The sequence below is a fragment of the Phoca vitulina genome, unplaced genomic scaffold (assembly GCF_004348235.1).
Source record: "Phoca vitulina isolate PV1807 unplaced genomic scaffold, GSC_HSeal_1.0 scaffold3, whole genome shotgun sequence".
Lineage (NCBI taxonomy): Eukaryota > Metazoa > Chordata > Mammalia > Carnivora > Phocidae > Phoca > Phoca vitulina.
Window position 1 is genome coordinate 61,647,335 of NW_022589706.1, and position 25,579 is coordinate 61,672,913.

The window sequence follows — 25,579 nt, forward strand, 5'->3', positions numbered from 1 at the left end:
CAAACAAAATTAAACTATGGCCATAAACTATGGTCATAAAGTCAATCAATCCAATGCGCCAGCTCTTTAAACAAAGAGCTAACAAGTCCAGCATTCAGAATAAAACAGAGGTCTCAATTCATCTCTATCAACTTAGTGTCCTCACATCAAGTGGAAGCATCAGGCCATCACAATTTCCTTAACAATAAAGGTAAAACTTGTGAGCCAAACAGAGCTCCCACAGCTGTATTTCACTGGGATTATAAAGCTTACATACTGCAAAATATTCTGTAACTTTAGTCTCCAAATTCATGAAATGGATTGGGGAGGGGGGTAATAACATGGATATAAAATATGACTGACAGTATCTCAATTGTTATTTGCCAAACGGCAGGGGCAAACGGGTCACTCTATGGATGACAGAGCCATAAAAGAAAAAGAAAATATTTTTAATTGTTACAAAACTGGTCCATATGCTCAAAAAATGTGAGCATCCATACCCCAACAAGTTATAGACTATGATCTAAGACACAGAGCTTAATTGCAGGAAAAAATGCCTATGCTCTGCCTCTCTAAAGAAACATACAACCCTATAACCTGAACATCATCAAACCAACACCCACTACAGTGGATGTTTTTAAATATTAAGTCAGGAAATCATGGTAAGTGCTAGCGGTTCCTCTAGGCCTCAGCAGCAGCCTTAGGTATAAGAGCAAACTCGAGCCCTCTTAACACTCATAGAATAATGTTGATGTCATTACGAGGCTACTGATTCTTTGCACTCTGGACTAGTCATTCCTTGATCCACAACGCAATTCTTCCCCTCCCCATCACCCCCCTAAATAAAAGAGATCTCAGTGCAGAGAAGCCCTCGGATACCCCCTTCTCCTCTACCTCCAGCGGCTGCCGCTTTCTCCTCCCTCCGGCTCCGAGGTGGGGGCTCCAGAAGGTCCCGGGCAATTCCGAGCCCGGGCGGTGCTTGTTTTGCCTGTGCACGGTAGCTCCGGCCAGCCGCTTCCTTTCCCAGTTTGCCCGAACTGGAGCGCTACAGGGAACCAGGGGGCCGGGGAGGGAGCCCGGGTGGAGACGCCGCCGCTGCCGCCGCCTCTGGTATGTCAGGGGCCGGGATTGTATTTCGAAAGATCCGCCATTTTCACCTCGTCATCACCATCACAGCTCAGCAGCTTCCCCGACAGCCCGAGCCCGGGCCGCCGCCGCCGCCGCCGCCGCCAGTAACCTCCCCCTTCCTCCTCCTCCCCTCCTCGGCCCTCCCCTCCGGAGAGGCGCACACCCACATATCCGGGGAAACCTCCCGCCCGCCCCGCCAACCTTCAAATGTACAGGGAGATACAAACGCACACACAGCCCACGCCGAGACCTTTCACCCCACAGCGAAAAATGGTGCTTCTGCGGGCCCGGCAGCTACGCGAAAGGAAGTCTCTCTACCTGCCGGGTCCCAAGTCCGGCATATTTTTGTTTTGAAGAGCAAAAGCCACACGGAAGGCGGCATAAGGACAATAAAGAACCCAAACTCTTTCATTTTCAGAAAAGCAACTTGAGACGGATGATGGAATGCGTTTTATTCACTCTGCTCATTTCAGATACTAAAAACATGATAAAGACCTTTAATGTCATTCACCAACTCTGACGTTTTCCTCTACTGTCAGCACTACTTTGACAGAACGACCCATTTCCATATGCATGTCTGATCTGACACATTTGTAAATTACAGGCACTGATCCTCATGTTGATGATGTGGTCAAAACTAGATGTGGTCTAGTTTTAAAAATAAAGCTCTGAACTATTTTCCCTCTCTACTTGATTTCATCTGATCATTTCTGTCCGTGAACACTGTGACTTCCAATTTGTCATTGGTTTAAGATGTCAAAGCCCAACGAGGTTTAAAATGTATTGATCCTACTCATGAATGAACAATTTCTAAAATACAGAAAATATACCTCTAAACTAAAATTATTTGCGAAATGTTTTTAAGATCTGTCACCAAATGAAAAAAAAATCTACCACAGATATATTTAATACAGACAAAATAAATAGCTTGCTTTAGAACAAGACCTCAGTTACCCATCTTTCCCACCAGCTACTCTCATTATGCGGTTTAATAACTAAAAAAGAACATAAGCATTTCTTTAATCATCTAAGAAATAACACAAAACCACAAGCTTCAAGGCTTGCGACAAGACCAGAATTAAAAAACAAAAACAAAAAACCAAATTGGTTATCTTTGTTAATTTCAGAAAGCTTTGGTAATCGCGCATTCAAAAGCTGAATTCTAAACCCACCACTGAACTACAGTATAAACTCTTAAAGACCTACCTGCAATGATCAAATTGAATTTCAAGGTTGAGAACAGGGCCACTCTACTGTCTTTTTTAAAAGTTAGTCTAAGAAGAGTGAGGTGGAAGTTGAAAAAACCATTTCATTTCCTTACCTTTCTTGAATGACAACTCCATATAAAAGCCAGTAGATTCAGGCTTTAAACAAGTGCTATCTACCACCCAGCCCAATCGCTCTTTATCTATGCAGCCTGCTCGAGCCTGAGAGTCTCCAGTCTTCCCAGTTTCTTCATGTTTAAACTTTATTTTTCCTCCGCCAGCCCCATCCATCCGCACTCTGCTTGGTGTTTACCGTTGCTTGGCCAAGCTAAGTCCCGGCCCGCTCCCTTTCCCCGTGCACCTCGGGGACATTATGACATTTAGATGGTGGGCTTCGCGAGGAAAACGGACATACACGGAGAGATCATACAAAGGGGCGTAGGAAGAACGGGGCGGCGGGCAGCAAGGAAAGGAGGGGCTGGTACAAAATGACACAGCAGCAAAACCGGTTCCCAGAAACCCAGGGCGGACACAGTCGGCTTCTCCGGCCACGCAAGGTGCGTGTCAACAGCCGCCGGAACCCTTCCTCCCGACTGCCGGGAAGGGCGGGCGGCCGGCCCAGCGCCGGCCCTACCGGGTGACAGCCGCCCTCCCGGGTGCCGGCGGGAAGAGGCCGAGCGGGGAGGATCCTCCCGCCCCTTGCGGCCCGAAGAAGGCGCGGCGGCCCCCAGCCCGCAGGTTCCCGCTCTCCGCCACGATCCACCAGCCCGGGCTCCCAGAGGGGGCGGTCCGGCGCCCTCCGCCCGCTCCACCACCCGCAGCGGGGGCCGGTGTCCCCTTCCCGCCCTCCCGCCCAGATGTCCCCACCCCCGGGGCTGACACTCACCAAAGCCGGCGGCGCCGCCGCCTGCTCCTCGCGCCGCGCTCCCTAGGCTCCCAGCAGCAGCGGCGGCGGCGGCGCCTCCGAGACACAGACCCGGGTTTGTTCAAAATCACGCGCCCAGCGCCATTCCACCGCCGCATCCCATAATACGCTGGGCCCTCCCCGCCCGCGCGCCCCTGTCCGCCCGCCCCTCTCCTCCACCGGCCCCGCCTTCCCGGCTGGCTTCCTTCGCCCCGCCCCTTCCGCGGCGCCTTGCCCCTCCCCTTGGCAACCCGAGCCTCGCGTCATTCCGCAGGGCGCGGGAGTACGCTCCAGCCCCACGTGACTCTTAGTGGGTGCTCCGTCAAAGCCTTCGCAGGGAAAGTTCCGTACGGCAGAAGCTGGGAGGGGGTAAGCGGGATTGCGCCTGCAGTTGAGAGTGCCTCATCTTCTAGCTTTCCCTGTTAGGAAGTTAGTGCTGAAGGTGCGACTTCCAGCCAACTGCCACTGGTTGATGTGCTTGGCTAAATCAATATTCACAAACGCCCTCTTTCTTTGTTTTTAGGCATTGATTTTGCAGGAATCGCTAAAAAGTCCTTGGGAGACCACGCAGAGTTAAACTTACTTTGAAAGGGACTTTTTGCAATGTGTAGCTAAGACTAACACAATCAAAATTATTTGCATTTAGTCACCTTTTCCTTCTTTTGTTTTCGTCGATGCCCTTTATTATAAAATAAGATAGCTAAATGTGGAGTCAGATCAACAGGCACTCAGTTAATAACTGCAGTGTGAGACAAGAACTACACAGACGAAACAAAAAATACGAAAGAGGGCAATGTCAAATGGTGTAGTACAGTCTATAATTGCCAACGGAGCACGGAGGACATACAAGTCAACGTCAGAGACTATGGCCAGCGACCATAACGGACCAGGTGAGACTTACGTTGTAGTGGAAGCAGTTGCTTTGGAATCAAGCAGTCCTGGTTTTAAATTCTGGCACCTCACACATTAGTGTATAGCAATTTATCAGGTTCCTTTTCCCATCTACAAAGTAAAAATCCCAGGATTTTGAGGGTTAAATGGAGAGGTGTCAAGCAGCTACACAGTTCCCACCTCAAATGTTAGTTCTGTTCTGCAAAAATCAACACCACCCGTATCTCCCATGGCAAACTCAATGGCACGGCAAGTGGCATGAAATTAGAAAAGGCTCGGAAGCCAGAGGGTCTGTGGCCTGTGCAAGGAAAGGGAGAAAACTGAAAGATACACAGACTTGGTTGGGGATCAGTAGATTAGTCCAGTTTATGAGGAGCCTTGAGAGCTAGTGGACACCTCTAGTACTGTGGACACCTCTAGAAGGAAGAAGGGAGTTGAGATGGGGTATCAAACCCTGGCTGGATTCTAGGGAAACTATCCCCAAAAGGGAGAAGATTTCTCAGTTTATTCCATAAGGCTAGCATAATCCTAATATCAAAACCCAAGACAAACAATACCCAAAGAAAGAGAGGAATTCTTCTGTTCTCACTATGACTTTGTTGCAAAGAAAACTGAGTACTAAAGTATCAAAAACAGTGGTGTGGTAATAAAAAGAATTCATACCATGACAAAGTATGGTTTATTCCAAGAATGGTGGTTTAACACTAAGAAATCCCAGGTAATTTATTAAAGGAGAAAAGCCAAATGATACTCTCTAGGGATGCACTGTATAACATTCAACGGCCATTTCTGAAATTTAAAAATTCATAGTAAACCAGAAATAAAAGAACATTCTTTAAATGGATCAAGATAATCATCAGAAAACAACAGTAACTTCATACCTTAGAGTGAAATGAAGGAAGCATTCACATTAAAGTCAGGGACCTGACAAGGATGGAGGGCTATAGCAGCTATTATTTAACGTTTTCTAGGGTGTCCTAGCTAAATGTAATTAAATAAGGAAAAAGAAAATAGAGGTTTGAATACTGGAAAGAAGAGACTAAATGGTTCTTATTAAAAATAATCATACAGGGACACCTGCGTGGCTGAATCAGTTAAGCGTCTGCCTTCGGCTCAGGTCATGATCCCAGGGTCCTGGGACAGATCCCCTGTTTGGTTCCCTCTCCCTGCTCAGCAGGGAATCTGCTCCTCCCTCTCCCTCTGTCCCTCTCCCCTGCTCCTGCTCTCTCTCAAATAAATAAATAAATAAAATCTTAAAAAACAATAATCATAAAGAGGGGCACCTGGTTGGCTCAGTTGGTTAAGCATCTGACTCTCAGTTTTGGCTCAGGTCATGATATCAGGGTTGTGAGACTGAGCCCCGCCTCAGGCTCCCTGCTGGGCGTGGATCCTGCTTAAGATTCTCTCTCTCCCTCTCCTCTCCCCACCCACCTCTCCCTCTCTAAAAATAAATAAATAAATAAATCACAAAGAGCGCAGTGTTGGGGTTAATTGCTTAGCCTCTGGAGCCAGACTACCTGGGTCCAAATCCTGGCCCTGCCACTTAGTAACTGCATGATCTTGGGCAAGTTACTTTCCACCTCTGTCTCAATTTCTTTATCTGTAAATTGGGCACAGTGTAGACATCATAAGGTTGTTGTGACGATTACTGAGAAAATATACATAAAACAGTTTGAACAGTGCCTGGCATTTGGTAAATGCTCAGTGACCAAAACCCATTAATAATCAAAGCTATAATACAGAGTAAAATATAACCTAATTTTTACCTTTTCAAAGAAACATTTTAGCTCCTAAGAGTCACTGTTACTCAAACATTTCTATTTCAAAAAAGAATCTTTGCTTTATATTTGCCTGAACGCTTTTACAGATAAACTAAAAACATTTATTCAGTAAGTATTTGTTGATCGTCTACTGGATCCCAAGCACTGTGAAGGGCACTGGGAATAACGTAGCAAACAAGATGAAGCAGCTCTATCCAGTGGAACTTTCCCCAATGGTGGAACTGTTCTATATTCACACTATCTGATACAGTAGACATAGCTCACATGTGGCTATCAAACCACTGAAATGTGGCTACTGCAGCTAAGAAACTGACTTTTTCATTTTATTTAATTATCCTTAATTTAAATTTAAATAGCCGTGTGTGGCTGATGACTACATACTGAACAGCACAGTGCTACAGGAAATGACAGACAACAAACAGGTAGAAAAATTAGAGCTTTCTAAATAAATAAAGGAGGTTTCTGAGGAAAATATCAGTACAGAAAATGAAAAGATAGTGGTATAGGGGCACCTGGCTGGCTCAGTTGATAGAGCACATGACTCTTAATCTCAGGGCCGTTAGGTCAAGCCCCATGTTAGGCATGGATCCTACTTAAGATTAAAAAAAAATGTTTTGTTTTTTTTTTAAAGATTTTATTTATTTATTTGAGAGAGAGAGAGAGAGAGCACATGAGAGGGGGGAGGGTCAGAGGGAGAAGCAGACTCCCTGCTGAGCAGGGAGCCCGATGCGGGACTCGATCCCGGGACTCCAGGATCATGACCTGAGCCGAAGGCAGTCGCTTAACCAACTGAGCCACCCAGGCGCCCCCCAAAAAATGTTTTTAATTAACAAAAATATAGTGGTATAGAAGTATGAGTTGGGTAGAATTATCAGTAGACAAAATGAAATGTATTATGGGGTACCTATTATGTTCCAGGTATACTGTTACGTACAAACTATATAGTAGTTAATAAAATTTTCTTAAAATAGCTTAGTATCCAAAAGATTACCCAGAGGTTCATGAGTCCATTTGTCCTAAGTCCAGATGTCTCTATACAATTTATACATCTATATAAGTGTAATTATCACCGTATTCTTTTCCATTATCACATAACTCTTTTATAACAGATCTATAATCCCTTATCAACAGCTTCAAAATCCAAAATTTTTGAAAACTAAAGGGTTTCATGAAGCTTATGACAAACTCAGCAGACAAACCTGGCCTGCCTAAACTCACTGGGTATTCTTAAAGTGGATGCATTTTATTATATGTCAATTATACTCCATTAAAGTTGTTTTTTTTTTTTGTTGAAGATTTTTTATTTATTTGGGGGGGGGAGACAGCATAAGCAGGGGGAGCAGCAGAGGCAGAGGGAGAAGCAGGCTTCCCGCTGAGCAGGGAGCCCGATGGGGGGCTTGATCCCAGGACCCTGAGATCATGACCTGAGCCAAAGGCAGACGCTCAACGACTGAGCCACCCAGGTGCCCCAAAGTTGGTTTTAAAAGAAAAAAGTTTTTAAAATTATTTATCCTCAATTCCAAAATACATTGATACTCAGTGGTTTCTAATAAGGGAATGTAGATCAGTATCATTTTGAACATACCCTAAATTTTTTCACATATGGTACATGATGTAATTAATAATGTCAAACCACCTGAAAATTAAAATCAACCACTAAAGTCATCTGCTGATGGTAGACAGAGTTCATTATTTTTCCTCTTGGCAACAAGATTTATTTGCCTCTATGATAGTTATTTTTGTTTTTGTAATTAAAAGGATAGAAGTGGGGCGCCTGGGTGGCTCAGTCATTAAGCGTCTGCCTTCGGCTCAGGTCATGATCCCAGGGTCCTGGGATCGAGCCCCGCATTGGGCTCCCTGCTCAGCGGGAAGCCTGCTTCTCCCTCTCCCACTCCCCCTGCTTGTGTTCCCTCTCTCGCTGTGTCTCTGTCAAATAAATAAATAAAATCTTTAAAAAAAATAAAAGGATAGAAGTAGGGGTGCCTGGGTGGCTCAGTCGGGTCATCCCACTCTTGATTTAGGCTCAGGTCATGGTCTCAGGGTGGTAGGATCGAGCCCCTCGGGTGCTGCACTCTACAGGGAGTCTGCTTGAGATTATCTCCTTCTCCCTCTGCCCCTCCCCCCACTCACACGAGCTGACATGCTCTCAAGCTCGCTCTCTGAAATAAATAAATAAATCTTTACCAAAAAAAAAAAAGGATAGAAGTAGAGGATTCTCTGTAATGCTCTGATCCACAGTGTCCTGCCTCCCCCTGCCCATCTGTGGTTTCACTTTCCGAGGTTTCAGTTACCTGCAGTCAACTCTGGTCCAGAAGCAGATCCTCCTTGACATGTCATCAGAAGGTCAGTAGTAGCTTAACCCTAACACTAAATCACAATGCCTACGTCACTCACCTCACTTTATCTCATCACGTAGGCATTTTATCATCTCATCATCACAAGAAGGTGAGTACAGTGCAGTATTTTGAGAGACCACATTCATATAACTTCATATATATTATAGTACATTGCTATAATTGTTCTATCTTACTAGTTGTTGTTATTCTCTTACTGTGACTAATTTATAAATTAAACTTTATCATAGGTATGTATGTACAGGAAAAAGCATAGAATGTAGAGGGTTCAGTACTATCTGCAGTTTCAGACATCCACTAGAGGAATTAAACATATTCCCTGTGGATAAGCGAGGACTTGTCTTGCTAGGGTGTAACCATCCCTATAGTTAGGAGTGGACTTTACCCTTGAAGGAAGTGAGTATTTGCAATGTCAGTCATCCTGAAAAAAGGAACATCTTGAGATAGGATATGGGAACTTGAAAGAAGGGCTCACACAGAGAGGGAAGTGCTTCCCCTCTCTTGGCCTTGCTCATTTGGACCTGGACCCAGTGTTTAATGTGTTTGAAGGAATGTGCTCATTTGGGACGCCTGGGTGGCTCAGTCGGTTAAGCATCTGCCTTCGGCTCAGGTCATGATCCCAGTGTCCTGGGATCGAGTCCCACATTGGGCTCCTTGCTCAGTGGAGAGCCTGCTTCTCCCTCTGCCTGCCGCTCCCCCTGCTTGTGCTCTCTCTCTCTGATAAATTAAAAAAAAAAAAATCTTAAAAAAAAAAAAAGGAATGTGCTCATCTTCCACCTAACAGAAGACTTCTGCCTCTAGAGAGACTAGAAATGAGGTAAAGCTTTTTTTTTTCCTTTTAATTACAAAACACCTTCCCTAGAAAAGAGCCAGTGATGTGAACTCCCCTTATCTTTGTGGTTTCCATGGGGTTCCATGAGCATGCAAGCCCATACTCAATCTTTAACAATTTATTTAAACATTTAGCAGAATTCTTTGCTGTTTGAATGGCTGCTTCATTTTCCTTCATATGCTATGCCACAGATGACCCAGGGCTTGCCTCTCACCTGTGTTTACAAGCAGCTTGTCTTTCCTTGGATTCAGGCTAGTCAGCTGTCCTGTGACCTCAGCTCTCTGATTGGCTCAATAAAGGTTATGATTTTGTAGCTTGCCTAGCTTATTGTTGTGACGGTGGAAACAATGCTCTTTTCAGCCTTCTGTACTAGGCAGAAGCTGTAAGTCCTCCAGATATTATTTTGTTAAGAGGGTCTGGGGTATCTATTGTTGGACCATAGTGCTCATCACAATTTTTACCCAAGATAGTCCATCACAATTTTTACCCAAGATAGTCTTCTTTTTTTTTTTTTTTAAGATTTTATTTGTTTGTCAGAGAGAGCACAAGCAGGGGGAGCAGCAGGAGAGGGAGACGCAGACTCCCTGCTGAGCAAGGAGCCCTACCCAGGACTCGATCCCAGGACCCTGGGATCATGACCTGAGTCAAAGGCAGACACTTAACCGACTAAGCCACCCAGGTGTCCCTCTACTTACTCTCTTAACCCATCCCTTCCTACTTGTCTTTCTAGGTCTCAGAGCTCTTGCTTTACAACCCAGATTTCACTATTTGCTTCTGGTTGTTCCCACAGTTGGTGGCAGATTTGGACCATCTTCTCTACCTCACTAACATTAGTTCCTACTCAACCTTTGGATTTGTATGTTCCTTGATTTTAATGCCAACTCCAGAGAAGGGAAATTTAGATGGAAACAACATTCAATGATGCTGGGATTTTCTAGGTCTATTTATTTACTCAACTATGTTCTTTACTCAGTGTAACAAATATTTTTGATTGCTTACTAAATACAAGGCACAAAGTTTTGGGTACCAGCTAGTTTATAAAAATGAATCCGACTATCACATATCTTTCACCCTTCTCTCCCACTTCCAATTCAACTATATGACCCAAATTGAAACATGAATACTTGGGAATGAGCAGACAGACACAGTGGGCACTAGATGACATGAATGAAGCCTCAAGTTATAGTGAGTCTAGAGATAGAGAGAAAGGGAGAAGCATCAGAACATACTGGATAATGGAGAGAGCATAGTCTGAGAAGATCCATGGTCCTTCAAGTGGGAGTATAGTACCTGCCCTGGCACTGTTCTTAAGAGGACCTTCTGAGACACACAAATGCCAACAGACACGTGAAAAGATGCTCAACATCACTAATCACCAGGGAAATGCAAATCAAAACCACAGTGAGATACCACCTTATACCTGTCAAGATGGCTAAAATCAAAAAGACAAGAAATACCAAGTGTTGGTGAGGATGTGGAGAAAAAGGAACCCTCATGCATTGTTGATGGGAATGCAAATTGGTGCAGCCACTGTGGAAAATAATACAGACGTTCCTCAAAAAATTAAAAATATAATTACCATATGATCTAGTAATTCCACTACTGGGTATTTACCCAAAGAAAACAAAAATGCTAATTCAAAAAGACAAATGGACCTCTATGTTTATTGCAGCATTACTTAAAATAGATAACATATGGAAGCAGCCCAAGTGTTCATTGATAGATGAATGAATAAAGATGTGGAATATATATATATATATGCAATGGAATCTTACTCAGCCATAAAAAAGAATGAGATCTTGCCATTTGCAACAACATGGATGGACCTAGGAGGGTATAATGCTAAGTGAAAGAAGTCAGACAGAGAAAGACAAACAGCATATGACTTCACTCATATGTGGAATTTAAGAAACAAAACAAAGAAAAAAGAGACAAACAAAACAGACTTAAATACAGAGAACAACCTGGTGGTTGCTAGAGGGGAGGTGGGTGGTGGGATGGGTGAAATAGGTGATGGGGTTTAAGAGTACACTTACCATGATGAGCACCGAGTAATGTGTAGAATTGTCGAATCACTGTATTGTATACCTGAACCTAATATAATGCCATATTTATACTTCAATTAAAAATATAACAAAATGAGGGACGCCTGAGTGGCTCAGTCAGTTAAGCGTCTGCCTTCGGCTCAGGTCATGATCCCAGGGTCCTGGGATTGAGTCCCGCATCGGGCTCCTTGCTCAGCAAGGAGCCTGCTTCTCCCTCTGCCTGCCTCTGTCTCTCTCTCTCTGATAAATAAAAAAAATCTTAAAAAAAAAAAAAAAAAAAAAAGAGATAAATTTTCAAAAAAAAAAAAAAAAAAAGAAAGAAAGAAAAAGGACTTGCTGGTCATCCTGACAAAGAGGAGCTTTAAGGAAACAGAACAGTTGCACCGAAACTTCTCTTCCTTTGAAGCTGACAGACCACCAGCTTTTGAAAGTGCTAAAGAAGACAGAAGACTTCTTAAACCATAAATATATAAATACATAAATAAAAGCCCTTAAGACTAAATTCAATACACACACAAGACTATTGAACAAAAAGCATTTTATTCTCTTTTTAAATTGAGATTTTACATGCAATAAAATGCACAGATCTTAAGTATACAGTATGATGAATTTTTTTTTGATAAATCTATACCATACCACCCATGTAACCCACACCTCTGTAAACATATAGAATATTTCATCACCTCCTGCTACTTCCCAGTAAATTACCATCCTTCCCCATTTCCCCCCTCCCTAAGTAATTTCTGATTTTCTGTCACCATAGATTAGTTTTGTTTGACTTAGAATTAGAATCTTAGATTCATGTAGATAGAATCTTATTATATGTACTTATTAATGTCTGATTTCTTTCACTCGGTAGGTTTTGAGATTCATTCATATTCCTGCATATATCTGTAGTTTTTTTTTTTCCTTTTTAATGCTGAGTAGTATTCTATTGAATACTTATGCCACAGTTTCTCTATTCACTTTCCTTAAAATGGACATTTGGGTTGTTTTCATTTGAGGCTATTATAAATAAAGCAGCTATAAGATTTTTACACAAGTAAATAAATGGAAAGCATGGTTTTAAAAACACAACACTGATGATACATTGAAGGAGAATGACTGAATCCTGCTAAGTGGCCTGAAAAGTGGAAAAGATAGCTCAAAACACAGAGCAAAAAAATATAAAGAGAGAAATTATGATGAAAAGGCACATCACTTTGAAGATACTTCCAAAAGACCTGATATGTGACTTTTGGAGTTTTGGAAGGAGAGAAAGGAACAGAAAAAAGAGAGGTAATAATTAAATAATAACAGAAAATTTCCCTGACCTAAAGATAGACATGCATCTGCAAGTGAAAGGGGTCACTGAGTTCCAGGTAATATCAATGAGAAAAGACACACTTAGGCATATGTGAGGGAAATTCCTATAAAGAGAAGATCTTCAAAAACTTTCAGGTGGAGGGGCGCCTGGGTGGCTCAGTCGTTAAGCGTCTGCCTTCGGCTTGGGTCATGATCCTGGGATCCTGGGATCAAGCCCCACATCGGGCTCCCTTCTCCGTGGGAAGCCTGCTTCCCCTCTCCCACTCCCCCTGCTTGTTTTCCCTCTCTCGCTGTGTCTCTCTCTGTCAAATAAATAAATAAAATCTTAAAAAAACAAAAAAACAAAACTTTCAGGTGGAAAGAATAAGTTACTTACAAAAAGACGAAAAACCAGAAGAACAAAGGAGACTGTCGGGGTGGGAGAGGAGGGGTGAGGAGAAAGAGAAAGAGAAGGAGGAGGAAGAAGAAGAAGTACAAGAGAGGGAGAAGAAAGGTACAAAAATAAACAAAGCCAAATAAGGACAAGCAAAGGCTATTTACTTAGAGCTTCTATAGCAAGGGATTTGGGACACCATCGTGTCTGTTTAACAGATACTCAAAGACAAGCAGAGGAATGGAAAGCTTTATAGTGGAAAAAGGGAATTCAGGTATGCCCTGATTGGAGGTTGTTGGCATGGGGGAGCTGTCAGCAGCAGCCCAGAAGTGGGGTATCCTATGTAATTGGTTGTATGGGGGGGTGTATTTGGCTTTCCCTGGTTGGGGCAAAAATTAGGGAAGCTGTCAGTGATCAATCAAGTGCTGGCCATTTTGGGCTGATAACTACAGGAGTTGGTAGGTTTCTGGGATGGTTGCTGCAGACAGTGAGTTGATGTGGAGTAACATTTTACAGGTCACTGAGGGAAAAGGACAGCAGCTCAGCCCAAATCTCATTCAACCATCAAGAGGATGGAAAGATATTTGCGAATATGCACAGAATCACAAATATGTTACCCATGCACAGCCTCTGAGGGATCACTTAAGAGTGAGCACTACCAAACAACAAAACAATCAGATCAAGACAGGGAAGATGAAGAGAAGGGGAATTTGTGATGAATAATTTATATAGTATAATTTATATAGTAATGTAAGTGAATAATGACAATGAAACTGGGAATTATAGCCCAAGTGTTAACTTAAGGATTCCTAAAATAGAAGAGCCATACTGCAAAGGAAAAGCAAATATTTATTGAAATGGAACAAAGTACCAACCTATCTCAGTGAAACCTAGGAACTAGGTAAGGGTGGGGGGGCAGACATCAATATATTTTCAAGGTCTCAACTAGAAGTGAAGGATGTGGAAGTAAAAATATTCTATGAGTCTCATTTATTGAGGTATGATACAGAGGCAATGGGGGACTAAAGAGTCCAGAAGCGAGTAAAGGGCTGAAACTTGTCCTCACACATTGTTAAAGAAAAAGTGATAGTGAATGTCAGAAAAGGGAAGGTAATCACCAGTTAAACTGAAAAGAAGGTAAGCCTTAATACACTTTTCACATTAGTTAAATTGAAAAGAAAATGGTACAGGACACGACAGAAAAACATAATGAGTGGCAGAACTCAGTAGGAATTAGCAATAAAAACATTATTTTGGGAATGAAGACTCAACAAGAAGGAAACCAGGAGCAAATAAAAGTGTCAGATAATGCCTTAAGGGAAATAGGGTGAAAAGAAAATTAAAAATGTGAAAAAAAAAAAATTTTGAGGGAAGGTGACTAATATTAAGATAAAGAAGATCTAACATAAAGACAATAGTAGTTTCTGAGGAAAGAAACCGAAGGAATAGAGCAAAAAGAAAAATTGTAATTAAAGATATTATTGAAAAAAATGAAACGATCTATTGAAAGAGCACACTCTATACCTAAGAATATTGACCCAGAATGACCAACACAAGCACATAGTCTAGTAAAATTACTTGATGTTAAAGGGAAAAAAATTGGGGGGCATCTAGGCAAAAAGATGAGGTGACCTATAAGGAAAAGAAAATTAGACTCTCATGAGATATTTTTCAGCAATGCTTTTGGTCATAAGAAAATGGAGCATCACACTTCAGATTCTCAAGAAAAGTGAGTCAAGATAATACAAAACTGATTTTCAAACATAAAAGGCACAAGATGTTTCCAACATTCAAGAACATTCAAAATTATGTTTTCCAGGAGCCCCTTCCTGAGAAACCTATTAAAGAACTAGCTTTAGCCAACTAAAATGACTAAGAGGTCTCAATATAAGAGATGATGGTGAGCATTAAATGTGTACTACTTACAGAACAAGACCAAAGGAGGATTAGGAGGAAGAAAGTATAGTTTGTCACAGCTGTATGTGCTCACAATAGAACAGAGGAAATGGAAGAGTAGTAGGAAAATATTGAATTCCTTCAGCAATCACATCGGGGATAGTAGTATTAGTATTGCTATTCTGAAGTTGTTGTGTGTACAATGTAGGATGAATGAATATGCTGCTTCTGTAATCTCCTATGGTCTTGTGAACCAGGATTCTGGATGTGGAGGTAAGGAGATACGGATGTAATACAGAAAAGGTTAAGTAAAATCAACTATACTGGAATTTGAAGTATCAGAATGAACTCATGACTTATTTTATCCTCTCTCTCTATATATATATATTTCCTAGTTCTGTCCTATGAAAAGGTCCCAAAATGACCAAGACAGTAGCAATGAACATCCCTAGCACTCAGATTGTTATCTGTAAATATCATCCCTAAAAGGAACTAAAGGAACAAGGGCTTCTTGGAGAAACAGCTGATTCTGGGTCTAGGCTAGGAAACACACAAGATGACTCTAGAATAATTTTGTCACACAGCACTAGCAACATGTGGAACAAATGTAGAGTAAGGACTGATGCTCAGAAAACAGGAGAATATATGTAATCACCTATGCTCTTTTTTTATTTCTATAGCAAGGCATATTTGAGCTGGGCACATGGGACACAGAGTGGAAAATGCACCAGGAAAAGGACCCCAGGATGACTCCCTCTGCATATTTGTAGGGAAATTGTGAGGGGTTAGAGACCGGGTTTTATATCTGATTATATAAAAGTGGGAGTTTCCTAGCCAGGGAAATGGCTTTAATAGGCAAGAGTTTAGTGAGAGAACTCATCTATCTAGTGATGTGGACATCTAAGCTAGAGCAATGCTACCCAAACTTTAATGTGCAAAAATTACTAGATGGATTTTGATAATATGACAGTTTTTACTCAGTAAGTAGGGGCTCGGACCTAAGGTTTTGCATAGTAAAACAGAATTAGAATTTCTTAATTCAAACAAGCCTAGCTAACTTCTTGCTGCTAAGCAACTGAAAAGAGAGAATAAGTTTCCAGTACCAGGCTTGTTTGTTTTTCCACCCCGCTGTAAGTAAAACCTAAAAATACATAGATTCTTTTAGAGGTTGAGCAGGATTACCCCTGAGCAGTCTGGAAAAGGGAGGCCTTGTCATGTCAAAAAGTTTAGTCAAATTGCTGATTACAATAAGCAGGAAGGCAGACAACTTCTCTACCTAGCTTGTAGTTCTAGTGGAGGTATATGGGAAGAGACAGTTTGTATGTTTGGTTGCTTCTTTCTGCTTTCAGCAAGGTATTACAAATAAAGCTCAAAGTCAGAGTAAAAAGCAAATAGAACAGCTGGTAATTCTTGGGCTTCACTAAATTGAAAAAGACAACTGCTTATGTACCCCTAAATAGCAGAAGAGATTTTGGGCTTTCTCATAGCCCATTAAGATTTTTTGGCAAACACAAATGGGCAAAAAAAACAACAGAAAACAAAGATAAACTGAAGCAAAAATCAAATTAATAGAGTTCCCTTCTCACTTAAGCCTATTGTTTCAGATAACCTCAAAACTGTCATCATTAAAAAGAAGATGTTAAGAAAGGTTTGAGTGTGGAAGCCAGGAAATAGGCCACATTTAACAACTATTTCTGGAAACAACTGTGGGCGTGGTTACTGGCACCTGAAACTGTCTGGAAGCAGAGTTTACTGAATATTCAATGAAATTACATTTAAAAAAAACAACAAAAACAAAACACTGAAACACCTGGCCTACAAAAGCTCTCAATCCAAGTCCAAAGGCATTCCTCCAAAGAGGGAATACTCTCCAAAATCCAGTTAACTTGCATTCCTAGGGCAAAACTGGAGCCCAGAGTACAATGGACAATGGAGATCCTCTCAAAGAGCAGAATGAGGGTCTAACCAAGGAACTTACTCCCTACAAGGTATTGAGTATTCCTAATTTCTGCCCAGGGTTCCATCATTGCTATGGAGAAGTAACTGCTATGTGTTTCACATTCTAATTTTTTTGAGTTTTAACTGTGGTTATCCTGTTCCTGTTCCACGGTTGTTTTGTATTACATGTACAGGCATGAGCAGATAATTTGTTTTACAGTGTACATGACTCTGGGCCATGAAAAGACATATCCCAATCTGATGGAGAGGGTTGTGCATCATCAGACATCCTGCTTTTTGAGCTGATACAGAAACTGAATAGGGAATTGATCTCTGTTCTTTGGGGGTAAGAGTGTTCTACTGTAAGAAGGATACACTCAGATATTTAGGTGATCAGGGGGACAGATTATAGTAGAGACTACTGACTGTCCCTTTAAACCCATCCTTTTCTTTTTCTTAGGCAAAGGGCTGCTGGACTGGAAACCAAATTTCCAGCCTCACTGTTGCTAGGCCTGGTCATGTGACTAAGTTCTTGCCAACGGATTGGTATCAGAATTGATGTAAGCAATCTCCACATTACTTTCTTAAAGAATTTCCTTGTTCTAGTCTTCTCTCCCTTTTCCAATAGAGGGAACATTCTATTTATCACACACCATGAGGACAAAATTCAAGTTTGATATCCTTTGTAGGCAAGGCTGTAGAAAATGGCACTTCTACATATTGTTGGTAGGAACTTCTTTACTGCAGCACTGGTTGATTGATTAAAAACAATTTAAGTGTCTGGTTAAAAAGATTAAATAAACTATGACCATCCCCTCATTATATGCAATACTCTCCAGTTCAAAAAAAAAAAAAATGATGAGGAAGCTCTCTGGATATACATGGTAAGATCTCCAAAGAAAGTGAAAAAAATCAAGGGGAATAATGATACGGTGTGTTATCTTCTATGAAAAAAAGAAAGGATAACAATTTACATTTATGTGCGTAAAGAAATTCCATAAGGATACATGAGTAATGAATACAATTACATATAAAGGTAGGTGACCATATAATTTATCATCCAGATAGAACAGTTTCTAGAGTGAAAGGGGGTGTTATTAATAATCACTCCAGGACAACAGACGGAAAATGGCATCATCCTGGACAAACTGGGATGCATGATCAACCTATATAAAGGGTACAAAGTCAAAGGAGAAATACGTCCTTTTTTACTGTATTTTACAACAGTACCAGTCTGTGGTGAATTGGACATAAAAGCAATTCGTTTTTAACACACGAAGTTTAAGGACTGTCTTAAAGAACTAGGAACAACAGTAAACCACGTAAGTGAGACACGGAACTTAATTAATGACGACGCGGCAATTTCGGGTACCCGGCACTTACTGGAGTTGCACAGGCAACACACGCCTTGGACTTCATCCGCCAATCCTAAGTGGGAGCGCGCGAGCCGGAGCCTGTGGGAGAATCCTGGGCGGGCCTCGGACGTGAGTGGAGCTTCGCGTCACTCAACTCTGGGGACGGACCTTGCGCAGGCTCTCACACCCGGCGCTCTGGCCCACACAGTCGGTACTCTATGGCATCTCGGGTTCCCTCTAGCTGCAGTCTGGAGGACTACACTCGTTTTCTTTTCGGCTGTGCGAGGCCCGGCAGCCTCTGCTGAGCTGGAAGAAAGATGGCGGCAGCCGTGCGGCAGGATTTGGCCCAGCTCATGAATTCGAGCGGCTCTCATAAAGATCTTGCGGGCAAGTGAGTATTTCCCAGGGGCCTGGGAGGTCGGGAGGGAAGCCATAGACCTGTTCTTGTGTTGACGGCGGCTTTGGGATGTGATACGGCCTGACGACCAAGGGGGCGGGCCTGAGGTCGTTTGTAGACGCAAAAATTGGGAGCAGCAGAAAGCCGGTGCAGGGAACCCTGGGGGGGGGGGGGGGGCAGACTTGGGGTGACTGTCAACTTGTTCTGTCTTTGATAGCATCCTTACCTGTTAAGATTCTGGAAGCATGGTCTGAGGGACGACTGCTCCCACGGCCTTCTTTTCCTTCCCTGGTGCCTCTTTCCATCCCTGGCTGTCCTCTCACACCGGATTCTGGTCTCTCTTTGGGCCTTTTTTTTTTTTTTGACTGAGGGAAATGTATATTCTGGGACCTCGATGCAGGGTTTTCTGGGAGATGGCTTCTAGAGGCTGACGGGGGTGAGGAGGTATGGCCGCTATCATGTCGTTCAGAACCACCCGGACCATCTTCTGTGAGTCCTTGTGTTTTGGGTTCTCTCTCCGCCACCAACTCTGAAGAGGGGCACATAAGCGGAACGCCCTCACAACGTGAGTCAGGATGTCTAGATTAGTGATATTTGCAGGAATCTGAATTGTTTAGGAATTTTGCGGAATTTACGTTGAAGGGTTAGATCCACTCCACGTTAAAATTTGTGACATGTGCCTGTCATGCAAGCAGTTACAATAGTGTTAATCGTAGGTAGGTAGGTAGGTAGATAGATAATTGTCCGTTGTCTTTTTGTAGATTATACAGCACTGTTCTTTTGTAATGAACTTGTATTCTGTTTAAAGTATGCGTCTCAAGTTGATGGTAATATTTACATCCTGACAGCTGAGATCATGTTGATCTACATAAATGGGATACACCTGCTCTAACCTGGCCATTGAAACCTTGGCTGTGTTTTATGAAAACTCTGCTATCTTTTCTCTGGTGGCACATGTAATCTAGTTTTATCATTGGGAAATCTAGCCGTGTATCTTGGATTTCGCTACTATGTACTGCAGTTTTCTTCTCATGAAAATGGGAATAATAGGACTTGTCTGAGGACAAAATGAGTATGTGTGTGTATATACATTTATATCACACATGTTGCTTAGAACAGTGTGACATTTAGTGCCACAAAATTATCTTTGTTGCTATTATTATTATAAAGCAGTTAGTAAGTACATATAATGACTTATTCCATGGATTGTAAATAAGGTAAATGTGTCTTCTACTCCGTAGAGTACCGACTGTCTTCATTCATGGTTTAATCCTTTCTGCATGTAATTTTTAGATTTGGATGAAAGTAAAATGATCATATATTTTTCCCCATGCTCAGCTTATATTTCCCCCCACGCTTTGCTTTCTTTTTTGTTTTGTTGAAGAAAATGAAGTACATTCTGTATCAGAAGAGATACAGTTTTTCAAGTGTTTGCAGAATTCTGAAACTTAAGCTAAGAATTTACTTCCTCAGCTGTGAATTGCAGGTAAACAATAGTACCTATCTTATAGGGTACTTTAGTTATGTATTACTGTGTTACAAACCAAAAACTTAGTGGTGTAAAACAACTATTATTTTTCAGGATTCTTTGGGTTGACTGGACTGTTCTGCTCGTCTAAGCCGGGCTTACTCATGCAGGTGCAGAGTCACCTGGCAGCTCATTTGGGGCTGGTGGAGCTAAAATGGGCTCACATATATACATCAGGCTGCTGGCTGATTCTGTCTCTCCACATGGTCTCTCATTCAGTAGTTCCTTATAGGGCCATAGAAGTGTTCCAAAAGGGTGAGAGTGGAAGCTGCCACACTTAAGGCTAGCTGTGGAAATCTCATAATGTCAGTTCTCTAAAACAGGTCAAAGTAAATCACAAGACCAGCCCAGATTCAAGGGAAGGAAAAATGGAGTCTACCTCTTTCTGGGAGGAGTGGCCAAGTTACGTTAGAAAGGGGCATGGACAGATGGGGCATGATACATTGGAGGCCATTATTGTAATAGTCTATCACCTGAGATTGTTGTGCTTGATAACTGATAGCCAGGGCTTTCTTTTTTTTTTTTAAATGTTTTATTTATTTATTCATGAGAGTCAGAGAGAGACAGAGAGAGAGGCAGAGGCAGAGGGAGAAGCAGGCTCCCCGCCTAGCAGGGAGCCCGATGCGGGACTCGATCCCAGGACCCTAGGATCGTGACCTGAGCCGAAGGCAGACACTCAACCATCTGAGCCACCCAGGCGCCCCTAGCCAGGGCTTTCTGAGGAAAGTCTTGGCCTTGCCTACAGGTACATATCTGGTCCTATCTCTACAGGAATGTGTTGGGATATTTATTTTCATAACAAAACAGTTCTGCCAGCTACATGTCTATGAGGAAAGCACTCTTGAAATACATCAGTAGTTTTAGGATTTATGTTAGGAGTTGGGTGACAAAGCAGTCCATATAAAGGGATGGCAGAGTAAATTCATTTCTAAAATATTGATACTGTGTGTTTCCAGCAATTAGCAGAATATTTATAACAGAGCAGTTATTTAATAAGTGTTAGTTGAATCAATGAATAGCTAGAAGGGTGCAGAGCTTATATTTGAACCCAGGTTTTTCTACTCTATAAAGCTTATTTTTAACCTATCAGCCTGCTTTTCTTGCCCAAACTTCAATTAGAAATGCTTTCTCATAACTGTGAATTAACACAATAATCTAAAGTGGACATAAGAAATTGGCCGTATGAGATGCATTTTTGCAAATTTTATAAACTACTTTTGTATATATTATGCATTATGATCATTATCTCATACAAAACTTTAGAAGAGAGGAGAGCCTTGAAGAGGGACCATTTGAATAGGTAGCTGTTAACGATAGCCTGTCTTAATTTCTTAGCTAAAACGTACTCAGTTCTTTGAAACTCAGTTGAGATATTATTTCTTCCAAAAAGCCTTTTCTGAACAGCCACCCACACACACTCATAAATACCCACACGCACAGGACCTGGTTTGTTGCTCTTATGCCCAGTGGCAGATTGTATTTACCTCTACCATAGCACTTAATTGTTTTAATTGTCTGTTTACTTGTCTGCTTTTCCAATTAGAATGTGATCTCTTTGAGGGCAGGTATGATGTTATGGATTGTAGTCTTTGTTGAGTTATTTCTATAGAAATAGACCTTTTTTTTTTGTCTTCCCACTTCTCAATGTAGAAGGTACCCAGAAGAGGATAGCAGGCCTTTGGAGTCTAAACATTTCATTTTACAAGAAGCTGTTAGCATAGAGAAAAGAGAGTAATGGGAGACCTTTTAGCTCTCTTTGACTATTAGAAAGGCTGTTTTGCAGGGGTGCCTGGGTGGCTCAGACCTCAGCCTTCAGCTCAGGTCATAATCTCAGGATCCTCCCTTCTCAGTGGGGAACCTGCTTCTCCCTGTCCCGCTCCCCCTGCTTGTGCTCGCTCTCTTTCTCTGTCAAATAAATAAATAAAATCTTTAAAAAGAAGGCTGTTTTGCAGAAAAGAAAATAGACTCCTCTGCCTTACAGAGATGGACTTTGGATTAGAACTTTCTAGTAATAGAATGGAATAGAACTGTCAAAAAATGGAGGACACATACACACCAGAGGATAAGACTATATAATCTCAAGGGCCCCTTATAACTCAGATTCTCTGGTTCTCTGTTATTCCCACACACAAGTTTTAGTGGTTCCCATCTGAAGAGTGAAGTTCCCTAACATCTGGTGTTTACCATGTGCCAAGCACATCTTTATTTACATTTTTTAATCCTTAATGAGTAAAATTTACATTACATATGAGAAAACTGAAGTACAGAGGTGAAATACCTTGCTTGAGGTCACATAGCTTGTGGCAAGGCCATAATACAACCTATCTGCTTGGTTCATAGCCCTTAATTCTAAACACATCTACCTTTTGGCCTTATATTATCTTCCCCCAACTAGATTACATTTCAGATAGTGATTTTTTTTTTTTTTTGGCCTAGAATACCTGTCTTCCTCCACTCTTTCCCACTTAACACTACATTGAAATATTTAAAATGCTTAAAGATCAACCTCATTTAGGAAATTATTTCTTTTTTTAACATTTTAAATTTTAATTAAAATTAAAATATGCTGAGAAATCAGTTGTTAATCTTACTGAGATTCTCTTACATATTATCAGTCATTTTCTTTTAAAAAATTTTTTTATTTAAATTCAATTTAGTTAACATATAGTATATTATTAGCTTCAGGGGTAGAATTCAGTCATTCATCAATTGCATATAACACCCAGTGCTCATGCCATCAAGTACCCTCTTTACTACCCATCATCCAATTACCCCATCCTCCCCACCCACCTCCCCTCCAGCAACCCTCAATTTGTTTCTTATAGTTAGGAGTCTCATGGTTTGCCTCCTTCTCTATTTTTATCTTATTTTTCCTTCCCTTCCCCTATGTTCATCTGTTTTGTTTCTTAAATTCCACATATTAGTGAAATCATATATTTGTTTTTCTCTGACCGACTTACTTCGCTTAACAAAGTACACTCTAGTTCCATCCGTGTGGTCGCAAATGGCAGGATTTCATTCTTTTTGACAACTGAGTAATATTCCATTTTGTGTGTATGTGTGTATATACACCACATCTTCTTTATCCATTCATCTGCTGATGGACATCTGGGTTCTTTCCATAGTTTGGCTGTTGTGGACATTGCTGCTATAAACATTGGGGTGCATGTGCTCTTTCGAGTCACTATTTTTGTATCCTTTGGGTAAATAAATACCTAACTAGTGCAACTGTTGAGTCCTGGAGTAGTTCTATTTTTGACTTTTTGGGGAAACGCCATACTGTTTTCCAGATTGGCTGCATTCCCACCAACAGTGTAAGACAGTTCCCCTTTCTCTGCATCCTCGCCAACATGTGTTGTTTCCTGAGTGGTTAATTTTAGTCATTCTGAGTGGTGTGAAGTGGTATCTCATTGTGGTTTTGATTTGTAAGGAAATTACAAATTGTTTAATTTTCTGAAACTTCTTTGTGATGTGTCTATGTGGATTTGTTTATTTCTCTGTCAGTTGGCTTTTGCTATGAAATAAACCACTCTAAAACTTAGTGGATTAAAACAACAATCATTTACTTATAATTCTGTTGGTTGGCTGGGCCTAGCTGGATGGTTCTCTGTTCTGCATGGTCTGGGTTCCACACATGTGTCGTACATGTGTCTGTAGTCAGCTGCAGGTTAGGTAGGCACTGCTGCTTTGCTGTGTTGGCGGGGGCAGTGGAGGTGACTGGGCTACATATTTCATTATCCAATAGGTTAGCCTGATCTTGTTCATGTGGCCACAGTAGGGTTACAAGAGAAAAAGACACATATAAGACCTCTTGAGGTCTGTCTAGGTTCAGAACAGGCACTTCACTTCTATCAAATTCTATTAATCAAAACAAGCTCAGATCAAAGGGTGGGAAAAGAAACTCTACCTTTCGATGTGAAGAGCTACAGAGTCACATTGCATTGTTTTTTATTTTATTTTATTTTATTTTTGTTTGTAAATACTCTACTGCATTATCCTGGTTGTGCTTCACTGTATTTATTGAATCAGATAGATTCTTTCATGGTCCTGGGATGTTTCAGCCATATATTTTCAAATGTAGCCTGTGTCCCATTTTGTTTTCTTCTCTAGGACTCCAGTGAAACACCTGTTAGGCCCTCTTACTGTGACCTCTATGTCTCTTACCCTGTCTTCTGTACTTACTTTGCAATGCTTTATTCTGGATAGGTTTTTCTGTCCTGCCTCCTAGTTTATCAGGTTTTCAAATGTGTTTAATCTCCTGTTAAGAACTTCATTGAGTAAGCTTGGATATAGTATTTTTTAGTTCTGTAGTTTTTGGTGGTTCTTTTTTCTTTTCTTTCTTTTTTTAATATATTTTTAAAATTATTTATTTATTATTATTATTATTATTATTTTAAGATTTTATTTATTTATTTGACAGAGAAAGACACAGCGAGAGAGGGAACACAAGCAGGCTTCCTGCAGAGCAGGGAGCCCAACGCGGGGCTCGATTCCAGGACCCTGGGATCATGACCTGAGCTGAAGGCAGACACTTAACGACTGAGCCACCCAGGCACCCCTAAAATTTTTTATTTTAAGTAGGCTACACACCTGACGTGGGGCTTGAACTCATGACCTTGAGATGGAGATTCGCGTGCTCTACCGACTGAGCCAGCCAGGTGCCTCAGTGGTTCTTTCTTCAAATGACATTTTTTATGGTTCTCAGTTTCTTGCTGAAACTTTGAAGCCTGAGTTTATCTCTGTAAACATGATAAATGTAATTGTACTACAGTCTTTCTGATAGTCTCCAGTATCTGGAATCCCTGCTTGTTGCTATTGTCTGTTGCTTTTGTTGATTCTAGCTCATATTGTAATGTGCCTTGTGATCTTTGTTGGGCAAGTTATTTAAAAATATACTTTTCAACATTTGGAGGCTTAGGATGTAACCTTTCATGGAGGATTTTCATTTCCTTCTGCCAGTCACCTGAGGGTGATAGCTGTCTAGCATCAAGGCTTCAGAATTTTTTGGTTTACCTTGATGATCCTTAGAATAGAAATTGTAATCTTATTTCCAAAGTGGTAGTGTTTCCTCCTTTGGAAAGCATGGATCTCAGATTCCTTTTCTTTTAGCTCTGTAGTTGGCCAAAAATTACAACTTGCCTCTCAGTGTTTCTAGGAGATTGGCAGAATGCCCCAAGGCAGAGCCCACCAGAAGTGCCACTCTGCCTCTCACCTGGCTTTTCACAGGCAGAAGCTCTTTGTACTCATCCTCTCCTGTTTCTTCTTTCTTGTTAGGATTTTATGCTATTATTGTTATTTTTTTTTTTGCATTTCTTTCAGCTTTTTATGTTTTTGTTTTTGTTTTGAGGTAGGGTTGGTCCAGTCATCTAATTCATCATTACCATAGGTGAAAGATCTACTAATACCTATTCTACTCATTTTGATTCTAAATAGTGACTGTGATACATTTTCATGTGGGTATATTTTATTTACCTTCAGATTTAGGTGCCAAGAAATCAGGAATCAACATAGTGAACTTTAGTTCATAGACATAAATGCGTGCTCAGTAAACATTTGTTGATGATGATAAATGGATAGGGCAGATGCAAGCACCTTAGTTAAATTTATTTTCCCCCATAATTTTTTTTTTTTTTTAAGTAGGCTCCATGTCCAGCGTGGAGCCCAACGC

The 25,579-nt window shown here is 41.3% G+C and overlaps 2 protein-coding genes across 14 annotated transcripts in view; one reads left to right on the plus strand and one right to left on the minus strand.

Annotated features, from left to right (window-relative positions):
* Positions 1 to 18,084, minus strand: part of LIN54 (lin-54 DREAM MuvB core complex component) — an 80,894-nt gene extending 62,810 nt beyond the window's left edge. For 2 of the 9 annotated variants that reach the window (XM_032400681.1, XM_032400675.1), the window contains exon 1: positions 18,015 to 18,084. In XM_032400681.1, coding sequence (XP_032256572.1) covers position 18,015 — 1 coding nt within the window. In that variant the 5' untranslated portion in view covers positions 18,016 to 18,084. Of the gene's footprint in view, positions 1 to 873; positions 1,198 to 2,428; positions 3,063 to 3,198; positions 3,347 to 18,014 lie in introns of those variants that run through there. The other 7 variants (XM_032400682.1, XM_032400677.1, XM_032400678.1 and 4 more) reach the window with 4 other exon arrangements.
* Positions 18,085 to 18,214: 130 nt separating this feature from the next.
* Positions 18,215 to 25,579, plus strand: part of COPS4 (COP9 signalosome subunit 4) — a 40,012-nt gene continuing 32,647 nt past the window's right edge. For 2 of the 5 annotated variants that reach the window (XM_032400684.1, XM_032400688.1), the window contains exon 1: positions 18,215 to 18,377. In XM_032400684.1, coding sequence (XP_032256575.1) covers positions 18,304 to 18,377 — 74 coding nt within the window. In that variant the 5' untranslated portion in view covers positions 18,215 to 18,303. Of the gene's footprint in view, positions 18,378 to 18,860; positions 18,949 to 19,767; positions 19,870 to 25,579 lie in introns of those variants that run through there. The other 3 variants (XM_032400686.1, XM_032400687.1, XM_032400685.1) reach the window with 3 other exon arrangements.